The sequence below is a fragment of the Epinephelus moara genome, chromosome 20 (genome assembly GCF_006386435.1).
Source record: "Epinephelus moara isolate mb chromosome 20, YSFRI_EMoa_1.0, whole genome shotgun sequence".
NCBI classification, from domain to species: Eukaryota; Metazoa; Chordata; class Actinopteri; order Perciformes; family Serranidae; genus Epinephelus; species Epinephelus moara.
The window spans coordinates 43836244-43861392 of record NC_065525.1 but is presented as its reverse complement, the minus strand read 5'-3'; the positions used below and the strand labels follow the sequence as shown (position 1 = coordinate 43861392).

The following is a 25149-nucleotide window of genomic DNA, read 5'->3' as shown; positions in this document are numbered from 1 at the left end:
ACCTTAGGAGCTCTCTTAAGGCCTAAGATGCTTTGTGAATAACTTTTATCTTACCAAGGGAAAATTCTAAGAAAAATCTTAGAATTCGAGGAATTTTAGGATTTTTCTTAGAATGACGTCACTAAGAGCTACTTTTAGTCTTAAGATTCTTTGTGAATACGGGCCCTGGTTTCCAAAAAGACTGGAATGCTGCTCAAGTTCTGGTCAGCTTTTTTGCTAAATTAATTTAATGATATCGCTATCAGGTGTGTCTCAGCAATAACATGTGGACTCTGTAGCCTTACTAAATCCAAACTAAATATATTTTATTAGCATTAAGAGAACTCCTCACGACAACTGCTGTGAAATTAATAAATATATACCCTATTGTCAACTCTGTAAGATGTCGACTCCGGCAGATCTTACCTCTGATGTTCATCATGTATGCTGCGTAAGAAAAATTAAATCACTGGGATGGTGCTGGTTCACTAAACAGCACCAAGAGTCCTGAACAGAACAGGTTCAAGAACCAGAGCTAACTTGGTTGAACGCAGTATGATTGGCTGTTACTTGTCTTGCAGTTTGATCTGGTGAACACCATCGGAGAAGCTGCTGCTCTCGGCGCTGCTGGCGTTGTTTCCTGGGGAGACATGAACGTCACCGACACAGAGGTAAAATGTGACATCACTCCGGAGTTTCTTTTTATTCCTCTGTTTGTCTAACAACCACTAACTGACTAAATATCCCACAATCCTGTAGGACTCCTGCTTTGACGCTCGGCGCCACCTGGAGCGGGTCATGAACCCGTACATCATGAACGTCTCCACAGCAACACAACTCTGCAGTCAGGCGCTCTGCCAGGGCCATGGTCGCTGTGTGAGGAAGCAGTGGGACGATGACGTCTTCCTCCACCTTGACCCGCGGCGTTACAGCATTGAGCAGCAACGCCGCGGCGGCCCTCTGACTGTGAGTGGCGGCCTGTCACAGGATGATGTCAACTGGTTTGACCGAAACTTCGACTGCATGTGCTACAGCGAGAAGCCATGTCGATCGGTCCTGACGTTAAACGTCATTAACGAGGCCTTCCTCACCACGAGGAATCAAGGTACTGAGAAGCCCCGCCCCCTGCTGCTGGTGATGATACTGCTCTGTCTGAAGTATATGGTGATGCAGATGTAGTTATTAACACAAACGTGACACCTGTGATACAGGACATGTGGTTACAGGCAGGTAAAGGACAATTCCACTGTTATTTTGTTTATCATCATATATATTATATTCTGACTGTTTGTACCTGTGTTTCCATTAAAGGTGTTTTTCCTTCAGTTTAACCAAATCTCTCATTCACACAACTTTCTTTTGGAATATGCTCCTTCAATAACACTCTTCAAAAATCACTAAAATTGCAGGAACTTATCGCCATTAATGATTTTAAAACTCAGCTTACAGGCTTTATAATGGCAAATTGTGGAGTGTGTAAATGTTTTACTGCATAATATTTTATCATCCTCACGTAAGTGTTCTTTTAGTGTGTATAGTGGTGCACTGTTTTTGTTTAACATGAACTTTTCCTCCTCAGGATCCCCTGTCACCACCTTCTCTGCCCCCATCCAGCCCTCTCCTCTTTCTTCTTTATATGTGTCTTATTATGTTTTGTGCTTTAATGCTGCCATTTTGGCCAGGCCTTGCTCGTAAAAGAGATCATTTGATCTCAAGCAAATCTGCCTGGTAAAATAAAGGTTAAATAAAAATAAATAACAATACTAAAACACTATTATATTAATTATTATAATTATTAAGGTCTTAAGACAAGGTTTAGACATGCCTTCAACATTAGAACAAACACATTTGCCATTTTTATTAAGCACATTTGCAATTAATTAAACTACATGCAGCTTTTTTGACAAAATGATCTCAACTCAAGGACCTCTTACTAGCTTCTTACTGAGCTTTCAACATTTCAGTCCAGACATTCATCATCTGCAGAGGATGAATCCTCATGACTCTGCTGCTCTGACTCTTCGTCTAGCACTTACTAATAACATTCTCATCAACCTGCACCTTGAGTTTAGTGTTGATTAGCAAATGTTAGCATGCTAACATGCTATGCTAAAGGCCTTTTTACACAGAGATTGCGCTAAAGTCCCTTCTTTATGCCACCTTTGCATTTTTACACAGAACCAAACAACGACAGCATCATGCCGCTCAGGTGTGTGATTTTAGGGGCCTACACATGCTGTGTCTTTAACCACCTAGAAAACTCAAGGTCAGGTGCTGGGTGCTGCTCTTCTGCCTTTTCTGTGCCAACTTTCAAGTGCACAGTGGCAGGTTGCATCTGAGGTTGCTAAGCAACTTCAACAAGCACCATATCATAGCATGTCTACCTGAAATCCTGAGCGCAGAGCTGATCTTCTTCCAGGAGTTGTGTAGGCCTACCGTCTGTGGGACAGATGTAAAGCTCTGGGTACCCCTGCACTAACATGATCAACTTCTACATATTTATCACAGACAGTATGTATGGATGAAGGGAGAGAACTCTGTCAGCTGTGATTGGTTGGTCCTTCTCTCATGACATGCAGTGCGTGCTGCTGCATTACAAAAGCTGATCTTAGTGATCTCAGGGTAAGCGCTCGGAAACGCATGCGCGCTGCAACAGCTGGCGTTTGAGCTCGCCTGCCGCGTGTCTACACTGAAAAGAATTAATTTGAGGGCGCAAAATGTGAGGCATGTGTACGGCCCCTTAGCCAGCATGCCGGCATCACAGAGTCAAAAGAGGCGTGACATATGACACAATGGCGCCGGCCTCAAGTGTGACATAAATCATACTTGTCCGCAGCGCTTTATAAACAGTAACAATAGCAAAACATGGCAATAACATACATTTACTGTCCGTTATATGGCTGCTAACCTCATCCTCTGCTTGGAGGGTAAGGAGCTCCTGGAACTTCTTGTTTTCCCAAGTTGCAGACATTTTTTTGCTGCTGATCTTCCTCTTTAAGCGAGCTGCTAACTGCTAAAGGCTGCACATAACACGTCATCAAAACAGCACCCCATCCTGCAGGCTGTCCTGTTTATACAGACTCTGTTTCGGCGCCGTTACTACCCTCCGTGGTGGCTTTAAGGCATGGCCACTCTGTCACCCCATTCCGAGATGGTACCTTATTTAGAGCATGGTGAGGCGGTATAACGGTGTGATATTCCCGCCTTGAACAGGCAGTGTAAAAGGGGCTTAAGATGGTGAACATGGTAAACATCATACCTGCTAAACATCAGCATGTTAGCATTCTTACTGTGAGCTTGTTCAAATCAGAGCCATGTGAGGGAGTGACACACACACACACACACACACACACACACACACACACACACACACACACACACACACACACGCTCAGGTCAGAAATCATGCTCAGAGACATAATCATCCTCTTCAGCCAGTCCCTGACCGCCTTCAGCTCGGGGGTCCAATTCCTTGGAGACGGCTGGTTTGTTTCCTGTGGGTGGAGTTGAGAAGCATGGGCGGAGTTGAGAAGCATGGGTGGAGTTGAGAAGCATGGGTGGAGTTAGGGATTTAATGGTTATTTGGTTTGGTTTAAATTGTGACAGGAAACCTTCTGCTTTTCTCTGAATCTTATCTTGAAGGGAAGAAATGATTCTCACTATATTAAATACAGTGTGCACTGAGGAAAATAATAAAAAGCCTGACTTTGTGGGGAAAAAACAAAAACTATCCACAAACTTGAAAAGCTCAAATATTCATTTGCATTGTACAGCAGAATTATTCCAATGATGCCAACTCTTCTTTTATTGGCTATGAGGGTTGTTGGATTTTATTTTCAGCTGATCTCTTGTTAATTAGTGGAGGACCAGAGGGGTTCAATTCCTCTACACCAGATATTTGGTCAGGAGGAGGCACGCTGAGCGAAGACAGTGTGTTAATGTTTAACTGAATGCACCCTTTCTGTGTGTGTGTGTTTTTACCTGTCCTCTTGCCACAGCAGACAGACACCATCAGAACAGTCTGATCACAGACAGAGAAGGAGGAGGAGGAGGAGGAGGAGAAGGAGGAGGAGGAGGAGGAGGAGGAGAAGGAGGAGGAGAATCTGGAGAGGAAACGAGCAGCTTTTACTGGAATCCAGTGTTTTGTTTTTCAAACACAAAGAGGGAGCTTGGCATTAAACAGACTGTGACTTTAGAAGATATCTGTTGGGTTTGGCTAAACTCATCCTGCTGAAGCTTCATCAGCCACACTTCTGAATACATTTTTGCACAGAACAACGACTGTGAATTTTGTCTCTCATCTCTCACATTGCGAGCTCATTAGGATCCAGTAATGAAGTGGCTCCAGACTGCTCCTTAGTCATTAGTTCGAGGTCCACACAGTTAAATACATTCCACATCATACATTACTTGTGTTTGGCCGTGTCTTCGAGCATGTCACTCACACAACAGCAGGAAATTGCACTCCAAAATAAAAGCTCTGTGCTGGAATTTACTTTACTTAAAAATAAAGTGTGTTTGGTTTTTTTGGAGGGGTTTTTTCCCACAAGTTTAACATGTTTGTGAGTCACTTGCGGTCCATTCAGAATGGGCCAGCAACCCACCTTTGGACCACGACCCACCAGTTGGGAACCACTGCAATAATGCGTAATTTGCACAGGAGGAATGATCACAGGAATAAAATCTGTTTCAGCGTTTATATGGGCACCTGATTATTGAATTCACAGTTTAGTTGTTTGGTAGTTCATTAATTAGATAGTACTTTATTAATCCCTGGGGAGAGAATAAACAGCTCGGTGTTGTGGAGCAACTGGAGAGGCTGCCGTCTCCTACAGCGCCATCTTGGATCTTAAATTAAACCAAGTGAGCATCTGTTACCACATCTTAATGACGTGCAAACATGCATGTAAGTTTGTACAAGAAAAATGTTGGCAAAACAACTTTAGACACTTAAACTACGATGCCTTCTAATCCAGTAAGTTAGTTCATATCTTCAAGCACAACTGTTACATGTGTGAGTGTTCTGACCTGTGACACTCAGCCATCTCCTCGCTGACCATGAGAACACACCACTGGAACACCGGTAGAAGCCTTCATCAGACTGCTGCACATCACTGATGGTAAACTCTCCTGCATCTCCGTATCCAATGTAGCTGTCATTCTTGTGGAAATATGCTGTTTGTGTGGAACCATCTCTGGTTCTACAGCGCAGAGTGACATCACTTCCTATAAACACAGGAAGTTTGGGCAACTCCAGCATCACAGAATAATCTGGAAGAGAAAAGAGACCAGAGTATGTACCTGAGATATCCTCCTGAGACCCGGACTTTTGTTTGGTATGCATCTTTCAGTTTTTCCTAGCTATTTGAGTAGTAAGACCTGATAAGTAAAAAAACCTAAAGATTATCACTGATGACAAATAAATAAATCCCAATATCTTTGTACAAGACAAGCCATGATTGAGGACGTGATAATTAACGTCCCTCAATGAGCGGATGAAAATTTCCCAGTTGTCTGCAAACGAGTACTTTCTAATTAACAGCGTCTTGTTACTGTTGCTAAAATTGGTCGAATATGTTGCCACATCAAACTAGAAATGTTATTAATCATAAATAAACATGTTTCAACCACAGAATTTGATCAGGTTTTGTACCTTGTCCAATTTTGTGTCTGGATCAGCTGCAGACTGACCCGACAGAGATGGCTGCCATCTTGTTTTGACATGGATTAGTGTATTGTGGTTTTACTACCACTATATGGCACAAAAAAGTGTCCACGGACGAGGACAAAAGGGTCTAAGTTAAGCAGAATAACGTATAAGTTCCAGTAAACCCAAAATGTAATGTCCTCATACGAGGACACAAGGTCTCAGGAGGATATAAGGCAGGCAAACACAGGATTTAAACATTCAGCTGTCACCAGGTCCCACACTGAAACTCTGAACACACACCAACCCGATCCCCAAACACCAAAGACGTTAATATTAAATAGCCACAAACAAACAATAACAGTGTGAGCTGTTTGACTTTAAAACTGCCATCTTCCTGCAGTTTCAGTGGAAAACCTTCGACCATCCATTGTAGTAATTCTGCAGCCTGAGCTGAAGATTTTTCACCTGTTACTTTTATGATTTCTGCAGTTTGAGGCACAAAAACAACTCCTGAAATTAATCGTAACCTCTTGGGTTGTTCTATCCGTCACAAACATCTCACTGAGCACGTTAGTCAGAGGCCCATTTAGACACAGTCAGTTCATTATACCTTAGTTCGTTCTCAAGAAGTCATTAGAAGATCGTCAAGCAGACCAAAAAGAGTAAGTTCAGCTCCACTCAGAGAGAGTCCATCAGAACAACACAAACACTGGACAGACACCTGGCAGGACGGAGCAGGTTAGTTTCTCACCAGTTACACTGATGTTGACCTGGACGCTCCTCTGTCCAGCTCTGGATTCACACCAGTAAACTCCACTGTCTGATAAGTAGAGTTGTGGAACAATGCAGGAGGAACCAACGATCCTCCCAAAGTCTTCTTGACCTCCACCACATGTCTGTGTCTGTCCTCCCGCTGTCCTCTTCACCGTCCATCCGTCAACTGTCTGTCCATCTTCAACACAAGTCAGACAGACGGACTCTCGTCTAAAGTACAGCTGTCGGTTGGGACGGGCATCCAGAGAGACTGCAGGACAAAACAACAGACAGAGATAGTTTTTGAGGTCTTTTTTTTAGATGTGTGTGACCTAGGGCCGCTTCATAAGCAGCAAGTATATTACGGCCCTAATAGCCACAGACGTGCGTAATGGTCGCGCGTAATGACAGATGTCCAGCTCCACAATGAGAAAGCTATGTAAAACAGGATCAGACGCACGTGAGGATTAATAAATCCATAAACCATGTAGTGTAACACCTGGGCGTAACGGGACCCTCGCATAACTTTATCAAGCAGCAGTCAGTCAGGGGTTCAGAGAGCGCGCTAAGGGCCGTAATATACTTGCTGCTTGATCAAACGTACGCGTACACAACGCGCAGCACTATGCAGCCAAAATGCACAATACTAAATAGAAAAATAAAATAAAATAAATCGTGAAGAATCTCATGAGAAGAAGAAGAAGGGTCTGGTCTGATCATCCGGTCGGGTCACTGTGTGCATTCGCACCAGCGCCTCTAGCGGTTATACGAATATTGCATCCCGAGCACGCGTTGCAGTACCTCACGTTGAGATGTGCGTTCAACGCGTCAAACTAACGCAGATCACGCTTGGCAGCCATGATGCGGTCGCGTTTGCGTTGTTTGCAGCAAGTATATTAGGGCGCATAGTCGACGCACGCAACGCAAGCAAGCAACACGAGCAACGCACTTCCTTTCATAGTCAACACATTGAACGCAACACTTGAAATGCAATACATCGCTCACACAAAAGGGGGTAGCAGAGTCACCGGTACATTCTGGCTAGCTAGTACTGCTGTAGCTAGCTAGTACTGCTATTTTATTAGAGTGCAGGGCACTAGAACTGTCATATAAATGGGGGTGTGCCCGTATGAGTTCGCAAATTTTTCCTCCTCGCCCGCCATATTTCATAACTGCTTCTTCTGTGAATAACAAAAAGTGGTTAATTTCAAGTACGTCACTTGCATTATCACCCCCGCTGGCAACACATGGTATTACACGCATTGCTGCGTTGTGTATCAAAAAAATGGACAACACATTTTGAGAGGCAAGCATGCATCATGCCGGCCAATGCGGCTCAATGCGTCCCAATGCGTTTGCGTCTGCGTGCCTTTGCGCCGACTATGAAACGTCCCTTAATGTCCTCCATCTTGTGTCAGTGTCAAATATAAATTCAGACAGAGACACAGTTGAAAGTAGAACATGAGATCAGACACACAGAGGAGCCTCATCAGCTCACCTGCAGAAACAGTTGGTCCAAACAGCAGCACAGCCAGGCCTGCAACAGGGAGACAGGGTTAATAAAGGTCAGAGGTCAGCAGGGTCGCAGCAAGTCAAAAGTTGTCAAATGTCGGGGGCGCCCACCAGCTGATCTGGTAGCAGGCACTCCATGTACAAAGGTGCAGCAGCTGCGGGTTCAATTTCAGCCCACAGCCCTTTGATGATAATAATAAGCCCCAAAAATGTTCTTTTAAAAAAGTCAGTGTCAGAAATTTAACTGAGAAAAGGAAACATGATGAAACCACTTGGAAAAAAAGAGAAATACAAAAATAGTGTGGACTTCCTGCTGCCTTCACAGACACGCAGGAGAAAACACATTAAAGTGATTCTGTTATTTCTTCTGACAACCTACGCTGAGAATAAATAAACAACAAGATGCTCCAGATTAAATGTTCAGATGTTTGAAAATCACTCTGCTGTTAGACTGAGAACAACACATCAGATCTGGTTTCATGACACTCTGTAATCAAAAGTTCTGCCTAGTTACTTTTTCTTTATTAATTCAGACTGTTGGTTGCAACGTGGTAGTCAGTGACACTGACTAGTTGCTGTTCACTCTCATTAGTTAATCACAGAAACTGATGTATGACTCACCGAGGATCAGAGAGACGGACGAAGCCTTCATGTTGTCTTAAGGTTGAGTCTGTCTTTGTGCCTCTGAACATTTCTATCTCACTCAACGATAGCATCACTGCCTCAAACCACAACTTCTGCTTTCTTGAACTGGATACATAAAAAAATCGAGACCACGCCACATTTTTACCACAGTGTTGCTAAAAATGTGAAGCAGGCCTTTTCTATTGGTCGCCCGCGAGCCACATCCGACCCAGAAGCAACCTCAGAGTGGCTGAGCTGGGGATGGATACATAAGACCCAGAATTAATCAATAATTAATTAATAATCTCCGATGTTATCGGCTCTTTTAGCCTTACCTTTTAAAGTACAGATTTCATTTATTATCATGCTGCAGACTCCTGTCAAATTGTTAAACTCAAACTAAAACAAAACGTGTTTGTATGTAGTTTAACTGTTAAGTTTAGTTTGCCACACGTCTTAAAACTTACCAGCGGTACCTGCAGACAGTGAATCACATCAGCAGAAGAGGAGGGACAGAGGACAGAGGACAGAGGACAGGACTGACACTGACTGATGTCTGTGTCCTTCACTCTTTAATAACGTCACTCAGTATTGTGACATCAGAAATAATATTTATTTCATTGACATGTTAGATTTGTTTCCATTGAGATATTATTGAGTTCATATGGTGACCTTGCTGCTGTAAATATGACTGTTGCTGCCACAGACTATATAAATCTACGTCCTGTGTATGTCCTCAAACATCAGGTGAGGTGTGTGTGAGACAGAGAGAGGGAGTGAGATACAGGTACAGGAAGACAGAGTGTGTTATCAGTTACTATTAATACCACTTGTTGTGCTTCTGTGCATTGACGGCTCTTTTTTATTCTGCTTCTGCATTTTGTGATGAGCCTGGGTCAGACACATGACTAAAATATGATTCTATATTTTAAATGTGAAACAATAAACACTGCTATTTTTAATTACATTAATTTGCATTTGTTTAAAATTTGTCATTACTAAACCTAAAATAAAAGTTTTCAATACGTTGCCTGCAGCTGAAAGCGTCTGGCCCATCGACATTTCCTGGTTTTAAAATGCGGCCTAATTGATTTTATAATCAAACAGCCCTGGCCTAATTTAAACCTTATTTTTTATTAAAAGTTTTCTCACACCCCTTAAAATCTAGAGGGATCCTGGGCTCTAATCAGTGGTCCCCAGCTGGTCCAGCCACGGGCTGCAGATTGCTCCTGAGTCACAGTTTAATACAACACTTTCTCACACAAAAAAAGCTTGTGCAGGAAATTCACTATACTTCAAAAATAAAGTGTTTTTTACAAACTTGACACGTCATGAGTCACTTGTGGTCCATTCATTGGTTGGGAACCTGTGCTCTACATGACAGCATGAAAATGTAACATATCTGCAGAGCAGAAACAACGCCAACATTCACTCTGGTGACTGGGTGACCTGGCTGCTGAAGCTGCAGCAGTGATGGTGTTTTCTGCAGGTCTGATGAATCTGAGTGAAACTACTGCAACTCAATCCTCTGTCACACTCATCCTACTACAGAAAACATTTTATAACAGAAATAATTGAGACTTTTGTAAAGCAAATGTAAGAATTTTAAATACCTCCTAATCATTTTTTTCTTCCCAGAGGATTCATTTCCTTTAAGACTTCTGAAGAGCTGCAGAAACTTTGGGAAAAGAGTTCAAATCAGTTCTGCAGCAGCAGAAAGAGTCTGAGCTGCACTGCAGGTTATTGTCCTGCAGGGGGAGGCAGAGCTCCGCCAGTCCCTCCACTCTACAGTGTCACTGGTTTCATGAAGATGTGTTCACTGAACTACAGATCTTAAACACACAGAAGACAGGAAGAACCAAAATACTCATGCAAATGATGCAGTAGAGAGAATTAAAAAAAACAAAAAACGCAACATCCTGAAATACCTAAATACAGACTGCTCCTCCGTCTTGAGACTGGCCCAGACCAAACCCGCTCAGCTGACTCATTAAAATAATGAGAAGTGAACTGGATGCTTCCTGTTTTATATTGTGTGAGTCTTTTTTAACTGCTTTTAAAGAAAAAGTCAAACAGCAGATTTGGGGGCTGCTTCCTCTCTGTTTTTAAATTCAGGTCATTTGTGATTAAAAAACAACTGATGCAACATTGAAGAGGCTCTGTGTGACAGCATGAGCTTAAATACCAAAAAATGTAAATATAATACGGTGCTGTGTTCATGTGGGCTGCTGCTGTGTCACTCTGTGTGTCACTGATGACCGTACCGACTGTGTGTGTGTGTGTGTGTGTCTGTGTGTGTGTCTGTGTGTGTGTGTGTGTGTGTGTGTGTGTGTGTGTGTCCTCCAGGCAGCAGGATTCTCTTCTGTTTTCAGTTCTGCTGTCAGAAACATTTTCCTCCTCTGGCGGCTGGCTGTGATCGTCGAGCCTCTGCTGCTGCTTCTGATTTCACAAACAATAAAGATCTGAGAGACACACACAACTCCTGCACACTGAGCTGTGCACCCACACTGTGGATACGATTATTCTAATTTCTTCACAGCTCAGTTTCTCAAAGAACTGTCAAATGTGTCGTCGCCCTGAAACAGGGACTGATGTGGTAAACATATTTGGAGATGCTGCTTACTCACTAGGACCAGTGTTGGGCTTGTTACTCTAAAAATGTAATATATTACTCATTACTCTTCCAACCTCCCTCTGTCCCCATTTCACACTGTACGATTCCCATCAAATAAAGGCAAAAGGCCCAAAAAAATATCTTTTAAAAAAGTAATGTGACTTATTACTCCCTGCCGACAGTGATTCATTACACTACATGTTATGTTACTTTACAGTTTCAGTTACACCTCCAAAGCTCTGCCTGAAAGACAGCGAGTCGCTCATGGAGCAACATTTCATCCACCACATATCCAGCGACAAGCTTATCACTTCATTGCAGCTGCAGCTGTTGACAAGTAAAATACACTTTTGTTGTTTCACCAGCAGCTCCATAGCCGACCTCTGCAGCCGAGAAGACCTCACCTTTGGTGGGGTGTATTTCCTGGAACTTAACATTGTTGTGCTGTTGGTTGTAGAAGGTGTTTCAGACCGGAGGTTTGAGGAGTTTTAGTCTGACTACCTGCAGCAACAGTTTTCTTCTCATCTTTCCACCCGACAGAATCAAAGTAATGAGAATATTTCCGGCCTCTACGGTAAACGTTTCCATCTTCAAAATTAGCTTGTTGCTGTGTGACGTGCCTGCGCAGTGCGACAATTAAGAAAATGAATCCACTGATGTATTTCAAGTCAGTAGTGATGTGATAACAAAAGTAACGTAAAGAGTTGTTTGGTTTTGGGGAAACTGTGATATTATTACTGAAATTCTATTAGCAGTTAGTTACACTGCTCGTTACTGGCATCGCTGGGTGCCGTTAAACAATAACGGCAATCGAAATGCCGGCTTTTTTCATTGGTGACTGAAGCTGGAAGTCACTGACCAAGAGCTGGTTCTTGACATCATCTGAGTGAAACCGTGTTTCTGTCCTGAGTCCTGACAGCTGGGCTACTGTAATGTATACAGTTTGCTGTTTGCAGCTAGTGTGGTTGATTAACACGCATCTTTAGCATCCGATGCATCTTTTTGTGTTATTTTATATCCACTCGTGACACTACTGATAACAACCATTTAATGGGATGATAACATTCAAAATGGATGACTGAACGATGTCATTGTACACTACATTACAGAGAAAAAAAGAACTTTAAAGGCGATTTGAGTTTAGTCAGTTTCTGTCAAAGACCTGCCAAACTCTTAAAGGAATACTTTTGAAAATATTGTTACTTGCTTTCTTGCAGAGCGATGAGAGGACTGATATCACTCTCGTCTGTACGGTAAATATACAGTCAACACCTGGTTAGCTTAGCTTAGCTTAGCATAAAGACTGGAGACACGGGGACACAGCTAACCTGGATCTGTCACAAGGTTAAAAACAAATGTGCAGTAAATACAGTGTGCACTGTGACATAAAACACATTCTGTAGTGTGTGTGGAATGTGCAGAGCTCAGTTCTGAAGCACACTCATTGTTCGGTCGTATGAATGACTGGATTCCAGAGCACAGTGAGATTTTATGTCACAACACATGTTTGCCTTCATTTCCCCTCCTCTCATCCATATTCAGGACCCGTCAGCATCAGCTGGTCTTTCAGAAGAATCCAGTATGGGAGTGACGGAGCGGCTCTGATGAACAGCCGGCCTGTTGTCTGCTGTATGAATATTTCATGTCAGGGATCTCTTCCTGGTTTCTGCTGTGATCTGCGGGTTTTGACAGAACGTCCAGTCGGTGTGGTGCAGCCAGCTGAGCTCGTTTTGACCGCCCCCAAAGTTTGTGAGTTTGCACCTGCATCTTGCACAGAACTTCAAGTCTTTGACGGTCAGAGAGGGGCATGAACCTCATGACTGAGGTCAGTAACCACTGGAGCTCTGGTGGCAGATGACCCCACACTGTTTTACGCAGTTTGCACTGTGAAGGCCAGAAATGAGATGAAAATCAAACTTGACTATCTCGAGGAAATAAGTTGGAACTGGGTTTCTGTGTGTGAACCTGCAGAAGGATCATTACAGCTGAGATATATGCCTATTGTATGTATTTTTCAATGTTTTCTCACACCCCTTAAAATTAAAAAGGCCTCACAACCCCCTGAAGCTTTGGCAACCCCTAGTGGGGGTCGAGACTCCCAGGTTGGGAACCAGTGCTCTTAAGGATAAGAGATTACAGATACTGGATGGATGGAGCGACTCTATTCAGGAGAGGAGGAACTTAATTGTGTGTAAAGCGGCATTAGAGTGAAGGTCAGAGACCAAAAACACTAGATATCCATCCATCAGCTGTCCAGATACTCTGCTAAGCCAAAGTGTTGTTCACAGGCTGATGGTGGGAAACAGGAGAGGTCGGGGGGGTCACATCACAGAGGGACCGGGCAGCATCACCATCCTGATTCCAAACACAGAACAGCTGATTGCTCACTGAACCACAGCCTCTTCCTGGTGGAGCCGTCGCCCTCCGTGCTGTGGCAGCCTGGTCCGGCCCGGCCCAGCTTGGCTCGGCTCGGTCGTCCCCCTGCCTGTATAATCTGCTCTGTCAGATGGAAGCCGTTGTCCGGGGAGGGGGGAATAAGAGCTTTATTGTCCCGATTCTTCTCCTTTGTTGGGGATTGCAGCAACATTTCTAGGTCACCGGCTGTGACTGAACGCCCCGCTGCCCAAACTGATGCTTCACTGAGGGAATTCACCCCCTCCCTGCCTGTACCCATATTTCACCCAGCGCTGTCAGGGGAAACACAATTAGAAATATGCTCCCAGCAACAACAGCCGGGCTGCGATCTGCCAAACGATCTCAGCTTCTGTTTCCTGCCAGAGCAGATACATTATGGACGCTGACTCAAACAGTTTGATATAAAGGCTCTTTCATGGCGATAATTGGGTGGACGGGCTCTCAGATCTTTTCTCCATTCACATCTATCCTCATAATTATCTTTAACCTTTCACCCTGATCTCTCTCTGAGGGGTTAAGCACACATTAATGTTCTCGCCGTGGTTAATCTCTGATGATGGGGTTTGTTTCAGGAAAAGATTTACATTAGAGTCTGTGTACATGTTTCTGCAATATGAATATTAATATTTATAATTCAATGTTTTTCATAAAGCTGAAGTTTACCTACCAGCAACACAGGCCACATCTGGTTTCTTTTATTTGTACAAAAACTTGTGTAGAAATTAAAATGTTCTGTTTATCTATGAGTTTTGTTTTGCTCAGAGTAATTTTTCTTTTTTGCAGTGATAAGTTGCCAGGGAACTAGCGGTGACTCAATAGTGCAGCACATAACCCTCCATAAAACGGCAAATTAACATTTTTATATGTTGTCTTTTTGCACAGATCAGTGTTAATTTCATTGGAGAAAACAATGACGAAGTTTTTTGTCAACGACTTTTTTCCATGATGAAAACGAGACGATGACGAACTAAGAATATATTTTGACAATAAACACTAAGACGAAATTTATGTTTCATTTACGTTGACGGGACGAGATGTAATGAAACCAGCAGAAACACACGGATCAGCATCAGCTGTTGGTGCGAGTTGTGAGCTGTAATTCAGCAGTAGATAATCAGCTGTGTGACTGACTGTGGCTGCTGGAGCTGTTTGTGGAGTTTGTCAGTTGCGGTGGTGGCTGTTAGCAGTTAGCTCCGCATGTTAGTCGCCGAACGGTAGCAGAGCAAGCAGCCACCTGCCGCCAGCCCTCACAGCTGTCAATCCCCACAGGACTGCACCCCGATCTGGACTCGACAAGCTTTATAACTCACCCATTTTATGGAGAGTTGGTTGAAGTGTTGTGTGACCGTCTGTTGTTTTGATCTATGTAAGGAGATGAGGCAGTAACAAAATCTGAACACAAGTGGTCAGCGGGAGAGGCATGATACACACAGATGTGAACGGCATTGTGTCTTGGCTGTCTGCTTAGTGATCAAACGGATATTATTAGCAGGTCTAAACAGGGCCTGTGATAAACATAGAGGAGCAGTTTAGTGCAGGCCTACTCACAGCTTTACATCTGTCCCATGGACAAAATTTTAAGCCTCCGACAGACTGTGAGGTTTCAGCTGTCTTATAAGTTTAGTGCAGCTACACTGTGTGACATGGATCTAATAAACTTGGGTACGACATCAAGTTTGATGTCTGCAGACCGTGTGATGACGGCGCCTACTGAATCACAGGCTACGACATACGATGCGATATCTTCCCATGCTGAGTGCACAAGGATGCTGCAGGGTTATAACTTCTCCAACTGTGAAGCTCAACATAGAGACTCACATTATTAAATAACCTAAAGTTTTGTGGGCACTATATACTGCAGTGTGTGTGTGTGTGTGTGTGTGTGTGTGTGTGTGTGTGTTTGCTAGCTGCTAGGTTGCTAACCACGTTTTCCAGGCAATATTAAGATGTGCTACATGTTTTGGCCTTTAATGAAGCTCAGTTCAATCAGGAAGACTTTCTTTATGCCATATCCTTTTACAGTTCTCTCTCTATCCCACCACTTCCACCAACCAGCTGACTAAAGGCATTCCCTCTCATAGATAGCCAATCAAACTTTGCCACAATCTCCTTCAGCCACTCATGTCACTGCTGCCAAACTTTAAATCTGTTCTCCTCTCTGCTCCCGTCAGCTGTCATTTGAGGCAGAATCGTCACGCCCTCCTCCACCCCGTTCACCTCCAGTCACCTTATCCACAGTCCAGGACGAGCTCATCAAAAGCCCACTCCTCTTCACATCCAGATCTTCAGCTTCTTCTTCATCTCATCTCATCTCATCACCATCATCAGCGTCTAGACTCCACAGAGGGTTCCCTAATCTTCTAAATCTTTACCGCCATCCTGGAATATATGACATCACGATATATGACATCACATTTCTCATACTTCTGAGCACATGTAAATAAATATTCTGCCTCTCAGAACGAGTGTGTCCTGATTGAAGTCTTGTTACTTTCATATCTCCTGCAACCACTTTCTGTTTTCAGTCCCTGAGCGCGTTTACATGCACACTAATAAACCGATCATTATCTGATTTCTGGAGTTACCTGATTATTCAAGTGGTCATGTAAACAGCATAATCCGATAGGCTTTATCAGATAAAAGCCATTATCTGATTACGAGAAATCAGATAAACACATCTAGCTTTTTCCCCAATAGTCAGATTATTCGGTGCATGTATACCCTTTAATCTGGTTTCTTTCGGGTTTTGCTATTTTATACTCCCACTCCACTACATTTTAGAGGGAAATATTGTACTTTCTACTCCACTACGTTAATCTGACAGCTTTTGTTTCCTTTCAGATAAAGATTTTACATAAAATAATATATTTTTATATTCTCAGTGTTTAAATTGTCACTTTTATTTTATCTTACTTATATGTTATGCACTTTGTGTGACAAGTTTATATACAATACACTTGTATATTGCACTTTGCAGTACTTTTACTCCGAATCTACCCAAAGTATGTAAAATTGGCTCCACATTGATAAACTACACATTAGAATGCTCTCACATGTATTTGTTAATGATAAAAACAAACAGTACTGTAAGAATATAAGCTGTCAGCATGATGAGTGCTTTATTTTGCAAATATATGACTTGCGTACTTTTCGAGGTTTTTCAAGGATATGAGTACCTACTGTAACAGGAAGTTTGAGTTTTATGTCATGTACTTGAGGAGAAATCCAACTGAAGGACTGAATCATGTAAACCAGGTTTTTCTGATTATCAGATTATTGAAGTGCATGTAAACGCGTCAAATCGGATTATTACCATTACCTGATTATTCCCAGTTATCTGATTATTGTGTGCATGTAAACGTGCTCACTGTTGATGATTTTCAGTTCATATCACATCAAATTTAAAGTCAATAAATAATAAGAACTCTGCAGCATGAATTCAAACCATGCAACAATGTGTCACATTAGGTTTAATGCCACTTAGCAGTAGGCTATGAATTCAACCATCTCTTCTGTGGTTTGCTTCTTGTTTATGATTCACATTCACTTGCAATGATTTTCCAAACTGTTTCTGCTGACAAGTCAAAATATTTCTGCCGCTTTGTAACCAGTGAACACACTGGAGTAAACAGTCTCATCTCAGTTTGAACAGAAGTCCTGAAACAACACGCCTCCTGTTGTGTCGCGACTTTCAGAAACAGCCCGAAGCTTCTCTTCTTTGTCTGTTTGGGATGTGAGACTCAGCGGCAGACTGTGTGAGGAGGCGACACTTCAGTCTGCAGAGTTTCACTTTGTGATGTGAAGAAACAGACTGGATGTGAGGAGTTTGTTGGAGGGAGCTGCAGCAGATGTCTGGAGGGAATCTTTAGAGTGAATCAGATCACTGCAGCTCTCTGACAGCAGCCACAGTCGGCCTCCATTAAGACTCTTCACCCTGAGGGTAGGAACGGCTGCTGCAGAGTCAGAGCCAGTTAGCAGCAGAAACGCTGTCACACTGCAGAGTGGAGAGAAGAAGAAAAAGTGGGTCTGCACTCGAGATTTCTTCTATAGTGCGGAAGCTGGAGAGAGGGATGGTGATGGTGGTGGTGGTGGTGGTGGTGTATAACACTTGGATCTACAGGGTGCTCTCTTCACAACTGCTCATCAGACTCTCATAACATGTGCTGAAGATGATTCCTTAAAATGCTTTAAGGAGTCTTGATGTGTTACAAACAGCCAGTGAACTGACTGAACAGACTTTCAGATCCTCCACTGTGATGACTGGACTCCTGATCAGGCACTGTATCAGGCTTTCAGGGGGAATTTTGACCCCTTTGACACAAAAGGCCAGTGAACGTTAGTGAATCCTGTCCATGGTTCAGTTGAGGCATCAAAAAGACTTTGGCTAAGATTAGCTGAACATCTTGTTTTCATATAAAGGTTGAAAGTCAGACTTTGTGTTAAACCAAGACGATGATCTTTGATAGTACTGCGGTCAATATGAGCGAACGTGGTTTTGCAAGATTGGATATTTTGGTGGAAACAAATGAAATATGTTGTCAGTGAACATTTTAGAGTATCAATGTTTCTGTTGCAAACTAGAAATGTTAATTAACAACTTTAATCCTCATTTTGTTAACAGGAACCGTCACCATCAAAGGAGATTGGCTTTCCTTCGAAATTTTGTATATTAACATAATTTTTCGGATATTGGGTTGCTTGCTATCAGTAAAGGTGCTGAGTGTGTTCTTTTTTTAAGTTATTTTAGCCAAATGATGTAGCCTAGAAACCAAACAAATCTGCAAGCTCATGTGCTGTTTGCTCTGGCGGATGGTCCCCCTCTTGTTCAGACAGATTTACAGCAGACCAGGCTCTGGAAGTCCTATAAGTAGGCTGTGTTTGACACATGGATGTATAAAAAGAACTGGATACAGCGCTGGCGACAGAACTCCATTCATTTCTATGAAAGTCGCTTCGTGGTGCATGAAGCCAAAAAAGCTCATCTTCAGGTATGAAATTACCTGGACGTTCCACATTGTTGGGCCCACAGAACAAGTGCAGTAGACTTCTGCCGGCTGAGCAGCTAACTTCTGGTTTGCCACTAATTTAAATGATGATAAGAATGATTTAATCGTGCAGTTCTAGACTTGCCAGATGTTATCGGACCAAATGGATTGAACCCTGATCGTGAGATAGGTCATTTTGTGGGGGTTGTGATGTTCAAAAAATTGTGTCTACTGATTTACAGACGTCCCTTTCCCAAAGGGAAAAGTCTTTTTGGACCCCATTTCATCACAGACCTGGTTCCATGTGTGGCTACTAAGAAAATTGGCTTCGAAGACCGGTGCTGTTCCTGGAGGGGGTATGAGGGGTGCCAGTGTCCCCATGCAGGGGAGGTACTCAGTGTCTGAATTTGCCGAGTCATCAAGGTCTTCTTGAATTGCTCTAAGTCTGGCCCCTCCCCCGGGATCCTCGGGAGACCATACCAGGGGCTATTAGCCCCGGACAACACAGCTCCCAGGATCTCTGGGACACGCAAACCCCTCCACCACATTAAGGTGGCAATTCTCGGAGGAGGGACTTTATTGTCTCCACAATTCATTGTTTCTTATCTGTGAAATAAAAGAAAATAAAAGCTTCGTTTCAGCCGAGCAGCGACCTGTGGGGCTGAAAAACGAAGCCAACACAAAGTGCCACTAATGTCCACACGAGGCTGGCTCCAAGAGCGTGCCAATCGCCACAGACCCCCGTGTTAAAGCGCCCAACTTTACAGCAGAAATAAACATTTTTAAAGCCTGGTACAAAAACAGTTTTGGTCTCTATAGCTAATTTAAGCATTCATGGCAACTAAACGGGCGGAAAAGTTTTATATAACTCACCTGTATAAATGTTATTTAGGCTTAAAGTCAAAGTTAAGGGCGGGACGCTTTGACTGACAGGCTGTCTGCAGATAGTGTCCTCGGGGTCTTAGTCAGATCCACCCCTCACTCGTCTACTGTGCATCCTCTCTGTGCACTTCTGGCTCCAAAACACCAAGATGGCAACGGCCGTAATGCTGAACTCAAAACGGAAGTCCACAAATGAATGGGTGACATCATGGTAGCTACGTCCATTATTTTTACAGTCTATGGTTTCCACTGAGGGAAATGGTTTTTATTTCACAAAAACAAACGGGAGGTGTGTGTTGCTGCAACATGTAGTTACATTTAGGTACGATGTCTCTTCAGTAGAGAAGTATAAACCCTAATTTGGCAGCTGAGTGTGTATAATCCGGAAAGGGCCTCTCTGAGAGTGAACACTTCTTTTACAGGAATGTCCTAGTAGGTTTAAAGCACTGTGGTCCAATCACCTGGTGTGTTGTCCAAAATTTGTCTCTTAATGTGAGCAATAACAGAAACTCACACAAACACAGACACGTCTACTTGGCAGCAAGTTTTTTGTTGTAATGATGCTCGTAACTTTTTATTTCATGACTGGTTTTATGAATCTTTTATGGCTGTTTTGATGTTTCGACATCCCAGAAAAAAAAAAAAAAGTCATCTAAATCCTCACCATCCAGGACGAGTGCTTCGGTTGCTGTGGAAGCCTGGCTCCTGTCCACCAATCAGGGGGCAGGGATCCCAGCCCGCCCAGGACGTCCGTCTCATCCCAGAAAACAGTCCTGGGAGCAGTTGGGAGAAGGTCAGTGAGCAGCCTGTTCAGCAGCGGAGCCTCAGTGTACCCGTCGCCCCATTGTTTCTGAATGAATGGGGCTGTCTAATTACTGGAGCAGCGACTGGGGCCGCCAGCCTCGTTCACAAAAGACTTGAACACGCAAGTTTGGTGCCAGAGAGGAAAATCAAAGCCAAACGGGTGATTAGAGAAGAATGTGGTTTACATACAAAGAGTCCCCTCTGGATAATTCTGTGATGAATACAATTAGACAAGAATGTTATGTCATTATCAACGGCTATAAATACAAATTAAACTTTATATGATTTTATCTTAAATGAAGGGGGAGTAGGAGGAAATGAGTCCAAACTCTTGGCTCTGAATAGTGAAACTCAAAGTCCATCAGGAATCTTCTTTTTCTGACGCATCAGATTAAAGTGAGATATTGAAGTTCACGTGTATCTATACAGATCATGAGGCGTTCAAATGTTTCGTTATAATTTATAATGAGTGAGGCTGGGTGAGAGAAAGAACACAGGAGACACAAAGGGGAAAAGAAAGGGCAAGACTAGGCATGCAAAGCACACTGGAAGGCTGGAAGAGGTGACAGGAGGAGAGAGATGATGTCAGTCAAAGAGACACGTTCCTACACAGCCATAAACATAATTACCTGAAAGCAAAGTCTGATGAAAAGCAATGACACTATAATATAAAGTGGGAGGAGAAACAGCCTTCTTTCAGAAGATCCCACCTGCTGTGTCATTTAGCAAACAAAACAAACAAACAAACAAACAAACAAGAAATATTAAATTTCATAAATGAGGGTTTTTGAGGAATAATTTCAAACCACAGTTGCAGTTCAGGGCACCTAAGAGTCTTTAAGCTTGCTGAGAATTTTCTCTCAGTTGCACAAAGGCAACAGAAAAGCATGTGCCAGCAAGGTTCGTGTTGATTGAAAAGCCCCGGTGTCCAGCCAAGATATTAAAATCAATCTGGCACTGACGAACATGACACTGCATGGTAACTGGACAGAACAAAATGAAGACGCCAACTTTCCTCATGTGAAGGGGTGGACTGGGACAAAAAGTTGGCCCTGGCATTTTGGACCAAACCAGCCCACCACAAGAGATCACACAAATATAATTCACATATATTACATTATACAAAGGTGAAGGTTTCGTTCCTTAATTCTTGGTGTCATAGATTCAACAAGGTGCTGGAAACATTCCTCAGAGATTTTGGTCCATGTTGACATGATGACATCACACAGTTGATCCATGATGAGAATCTCCCGTTCCAGCACATCCCAAAGGTGCTCTATTGGACTGAGATCTGGTGACTGTGGAGGCCATTGGAGTACAGTGAACTCATTGTCATGTTTGAGATGATGTGAGCTTTGTGACATGGTGCGTTATCCTGCTGGAAGTAGCCATCAGAAGATGGGTACACTGTGGTCATAAAGGGATGGACACGGTCAGCAACAATACTCAGGTAGGCTGTGGTGTTTAAACCATGCTCAGTTGGTACTAAGAAAATCTCCCCCACACCATTACACCACCAGCAGCAGCCTGAAGCGTTGATACAAGGCAGGATGGATCCATGCTTCCATCTGAATGTGGTTTTTCCAATCTTCTATTGTCCAGTTTTGGTGAGAAAACCCGTGTGAATTGTAGCCTCAGTTTCCTGTTGTTAGCTGACAGGAGTGGCACCTGGTGTGGTCTTCTGCTGCTGTAGCCCATCTGCTTCAAGGTTGGACAAGGTGTTGTTGCTTCAGAGATGGTCTTCTGCACACCTTGGTTGGAACCAGTGCTTATTTGACTTCCTGTTGCCTTTCTATCATCTTGAACCAGTCTGGCCATTCTCCTCTGACCTCTGGCATCAACAAGGCATTTTGGCTCACTGGATATTTTCTCTTTTTGGGACCATCCTCTGTAAACCCTAGAGATGGTTGTGCTGAAAATCCCAGTAAATACTCAGACCAGCCCGTCTGGCACCAACAACCATGCCACGTTCAAAGTCACTTAAATCACCTTTCTTCATCATTCTGATGCTGGAGGACGAACCATCATGGAAGGACAAGTGCCTGCATGGCATGTTCCACCAACAGATTGAAGAAGTGGCCGAAATCAAGAAGTCCTACCAGTGGCCGGAAAAGGCTGGACTGTAAGACAGCACAGAGGCACTAGTCATGGCAGCACAGGAACAGGCACTTAGTACGAGATCAACAGAAGCAGGGGTCTACCACAGCAGACAGGACCCCAGGTGCAGGCTGTGCAAAGATGCTCCTGAGACAGTTCAGCACATAATCACAGGGTGTAAGGTGCAGGCAGGAAGAGCATACATGGAACGCCATAACCAAGTGACATAAGATCTGCACCGAGTATGGGCTGGGAGTCCCAAGGTCAGAATGGAAGCCACCTCCTAAGGTGGTTGAGGATGACCGAGCTAAGATCCAGACTGACAAACTGGTGATGACCAGCCAGACATCGTGTTGATAGACAAACAGAAGAAGGCAGTGGGGATAGATGTGGTAATCCTGAGCAACAGCAACATCAGAAAGAAGGAACACAAGTACAGATAAATTAGAAAATAGGTAATTGAATCGTCTTCAGGTGATAGTCAGTGGGTTGCGGGATTACATTTTGGCCACTCAAACATGATTGGTACTCGGACTACAGATGAAAACCAGGGGGCAAAATCTTGTCCTGTTGCCTACAGATACATCTGCAGATATTGGTTTATACAGAGTACTGCTCAACAGACCATTTATGCTGCTGCCCACTGGCATGAATTTAAAGATACTGTTATCTAGTTTTTTTGTCCCAAATATTATAAAATGCATGTGAGAGGCCAGAATGCACCGGTTCAGACCAGAAACCATCAGACACAACTTCTTTCACAATAAATGAGCCTCAATGTGTTGCCTGTGGTACTGTAGCACTGTTCACTGTGGCGGCCAGCTGAGAGGCAGACTCCCTCTGTCGTCATGACGACGGGAGGCGAGGACAATGGCGCGCTGTGTCCTCCCCGGCTGGGCGTCGTCGATGATGACGAAACGATGGTGAGAGAAAAAGCAGCTGAGGTTTGTGCTGAGCGTGACGCAGCAAATAAACTGAAACTGCAGTTTTAGTTTTTGTCGCTTTTGCAAAACTGGCTTTAAAATGATTTCCATAATTCATGATGTTCTTGCAGTGAGTCGTCTCTGCTTTCTGTTCATGCCTGAGGAGCGTTCAGCTGTTTGTCAGACTGACTGTAACTCTGAGTGGATGAGGACACATGTTGTGTTGAGTCTGAACTGTACAAACAATGGCTGCTGTGTCCTCTGGATGGACGGCCATCAAGAGTCTCACTCTGCTTTTCATTTTGGATTAATATGTTTCCTTCTGCGCATGTATTTCCCTACACTTAATCATTTTTCATCTGTGAGCAAATCCAAACTTCGCAAGATTCCACTGTAAGCAGCTAATTTTGCTCTGACACTTTGTGTTTGTCCAGTTTGGGACGGTCACTTTTTCTTTATATTTGAAATCTGAACTTCTTCCTACCCGCTCTGTGAGAACAAACTGAGCTGCCATCAACCTGTTCGAAGATGCACCGCACAAATAAATCAGCTGTCTCAATGCACGCCGGGGTTAAAAAGTCTATTTTAAAATATTTTTAATTAAAGTGACACTTCTCTTGTGGCTAAAAAAAAACAGTAACTCAGAGTGCATCATCAGCAAACACAACACAGCATCAACAGCCATTTTCAATATATTACTGTACGTCCCACTGACTCACTCACAGAAAGAAAGCAACATCCAAAAGAACAAAAGAACAGGAGCTGAAAGCAGCCGTGGTTCATGGTAACAATTTATGCTTATTTACCCAAAACAATAATTTAAAAGGATAGTTTGGACTTTTAGGTGGAGTTGTATGAGAAACTTATCCACAGTCAGTGTAATATATATACAGTAGATGTCAGTTGGCACGCCCCTCAGTTTGGAGAAGCAGGCTGGAGTCAACATGAAAGATAAGGAATGTACTGCTGTGGATGAGGGGCAGCTGCAAAATGTATTTTAGCCACCTAAAAAAATCAATATTAGTTTAAGTGCATTCTATATATTTTCACAGCTTTACATTGCCACAAACAGCGACGCCGAGAATCAAGAAACTGAGGCTGTTAAATCGCTCTCTTGAAAGCCAGAGTCTGTTAAAAAAAAAAAAGGTGATTTAAAATCACTAAACAGAACACCTCTAACAGGAGGTGCCCAGGAGGATCCTGATTAGATGCCCAAACCACCTCAACTGACCCCTTTCAATGTGAAGGAGCAGCAGCTCTACTCCGAGCTCCCTCCGGATGTCTGAATCCTCCCCCTATCTCTAAGGCTGAGCCCAGACACCCTACAGAGGAAACTCATTTCAGCCGCTTGTATCTGTGACCTTATTCTTTCAGTCACTACCCAGAGCTCATGACCATAGGTGAGGGTTGGGACGTAGAGAACACAGAACACACTGGGGGGATTATATATCTTGTCTGGCCTGGGAACACCTTGGAGTCCCCCAGGAGGAGCTGGAAAGCAACACTGGAGAGAGGGATGTCTGGGGTGCTTTGTTTGACCTGCTGCCCCCGCGACCTGGACCCGGATAAGTGGATGAATTTGGATGGATGAACGCAGGAGCTGCTGGTCTACGGCCGCCTTGATCAGTTAGTTAGTTTGTGTTATTGTGTGGCTTTGGTGTTTAAACTGTTCGTTTTGTAAGTAACACAATAACACAAACTAACTGACTGAGGCAGGGGTAGACCAGCAAGCTAAAATTTCTGCTTTCCTCAGTGGAGTCTGGCGGCTTTATCTTACTATATAATGATGAAAACTCTGTGTGTGTGTGTGTGTGTGTGTTCCACGTTTTTCTCCTCACTGACTTGGTCAATCCATGTGAAATTTGGCACAGTGGTAGAGGGTCATGGGAGGATGCCAATGAAGCAATATTA

General features: G+C 43.4%; 2 protein-coding genes across 4 annotated transcripts in view; one reads left to right on the top strand and one right to left on the bottom strand.

Moving 5' to 3' along the window:
• LOC126407734 (hyaluronidase-5-like) overlaps positions 1 to 1315 on the top strand; it is an 11621-nt gene extending 10306 nt beyond the window's left edge. Inside the window, exons 3-4 of the mRNA XM_050072912.1 lie at positions 561 to 650; positions 739 to 1315. Coding sequence (XP_049928869.1) covers positions 561 to 650; positions 739 to 1158 — 510 coding nt within the window. The 3' untranslated portion in view covers positions 1159 to 1315. The remainder of the gene's footprint in view (positions 1 to 560; positions 651 to 738) is intronic.
• A 144-nt stretch (positions 1316 to 1459) lies between these two features.
• Positions 1460 to 8635, bottom strand: LOC126407761 (roundabout homolog 3-like). Of its 3 annotated transcripts, XM_050072954.1 has the most exons (6): positions 8516 to 8635; positions 7881 to 7919; positions 6381 to 6653; positions 5008 to 5250; positions 3961 to 4082; positions 1460 to 3473 (listed from the first exon to the last, which is right to left on the bottom strand). In XM_050072954.1, the coding sequence occupies exons 1-5, from the start codon at positions 8544 to 8546 to the stop codon at positions 3991 to 3993; spliced, it is 678 nt and encodes a 225-aa protein (XP_049928911.1). In that variant the 5' UTR covers positions 8547 to 8635; the 3' UTR covers positions 1460 to 3473; positions 3961 to 3990. The 3 variants fall into 3 exon arrangements, with proteins under 3 accessions (XP_049928911.1, XP_049928909.1, XP_049928908.1); XM_050072952.1 differs by lacking the exon at positions 3961 to 4082; XM_050072951.1 differs by lacking the exons at positions 1460 to 3473; positions 3961 to 4082 and adding an exon at positions 4716 to 4827.
• Positions 8636 to 25149: the final 16514 nt, after the last annotated feature.

Coding starts and splice junctions, on each gene's coding strand:
- LOC126407761 (XM_050072951.1), bottom strand. CDS start 8,546: ATGAAGGCTTCGTCCGTCTCTCTGATCCTCG. Junction 7,920..8,515: donor GTCCGTCTCTCTGATCCTCG/GTGAGTCATACA, acceptor TCCCTGTTGCAG/GCCTGGCTGTGCTGCTGTTT. Junction 5,251..6,380: donor GGTCAACATCAGTGTAACTG/GTGAGAAACTAA, acceptor TTTCTCTTCCAG/ATTATTCTGTGATGCTGGAG.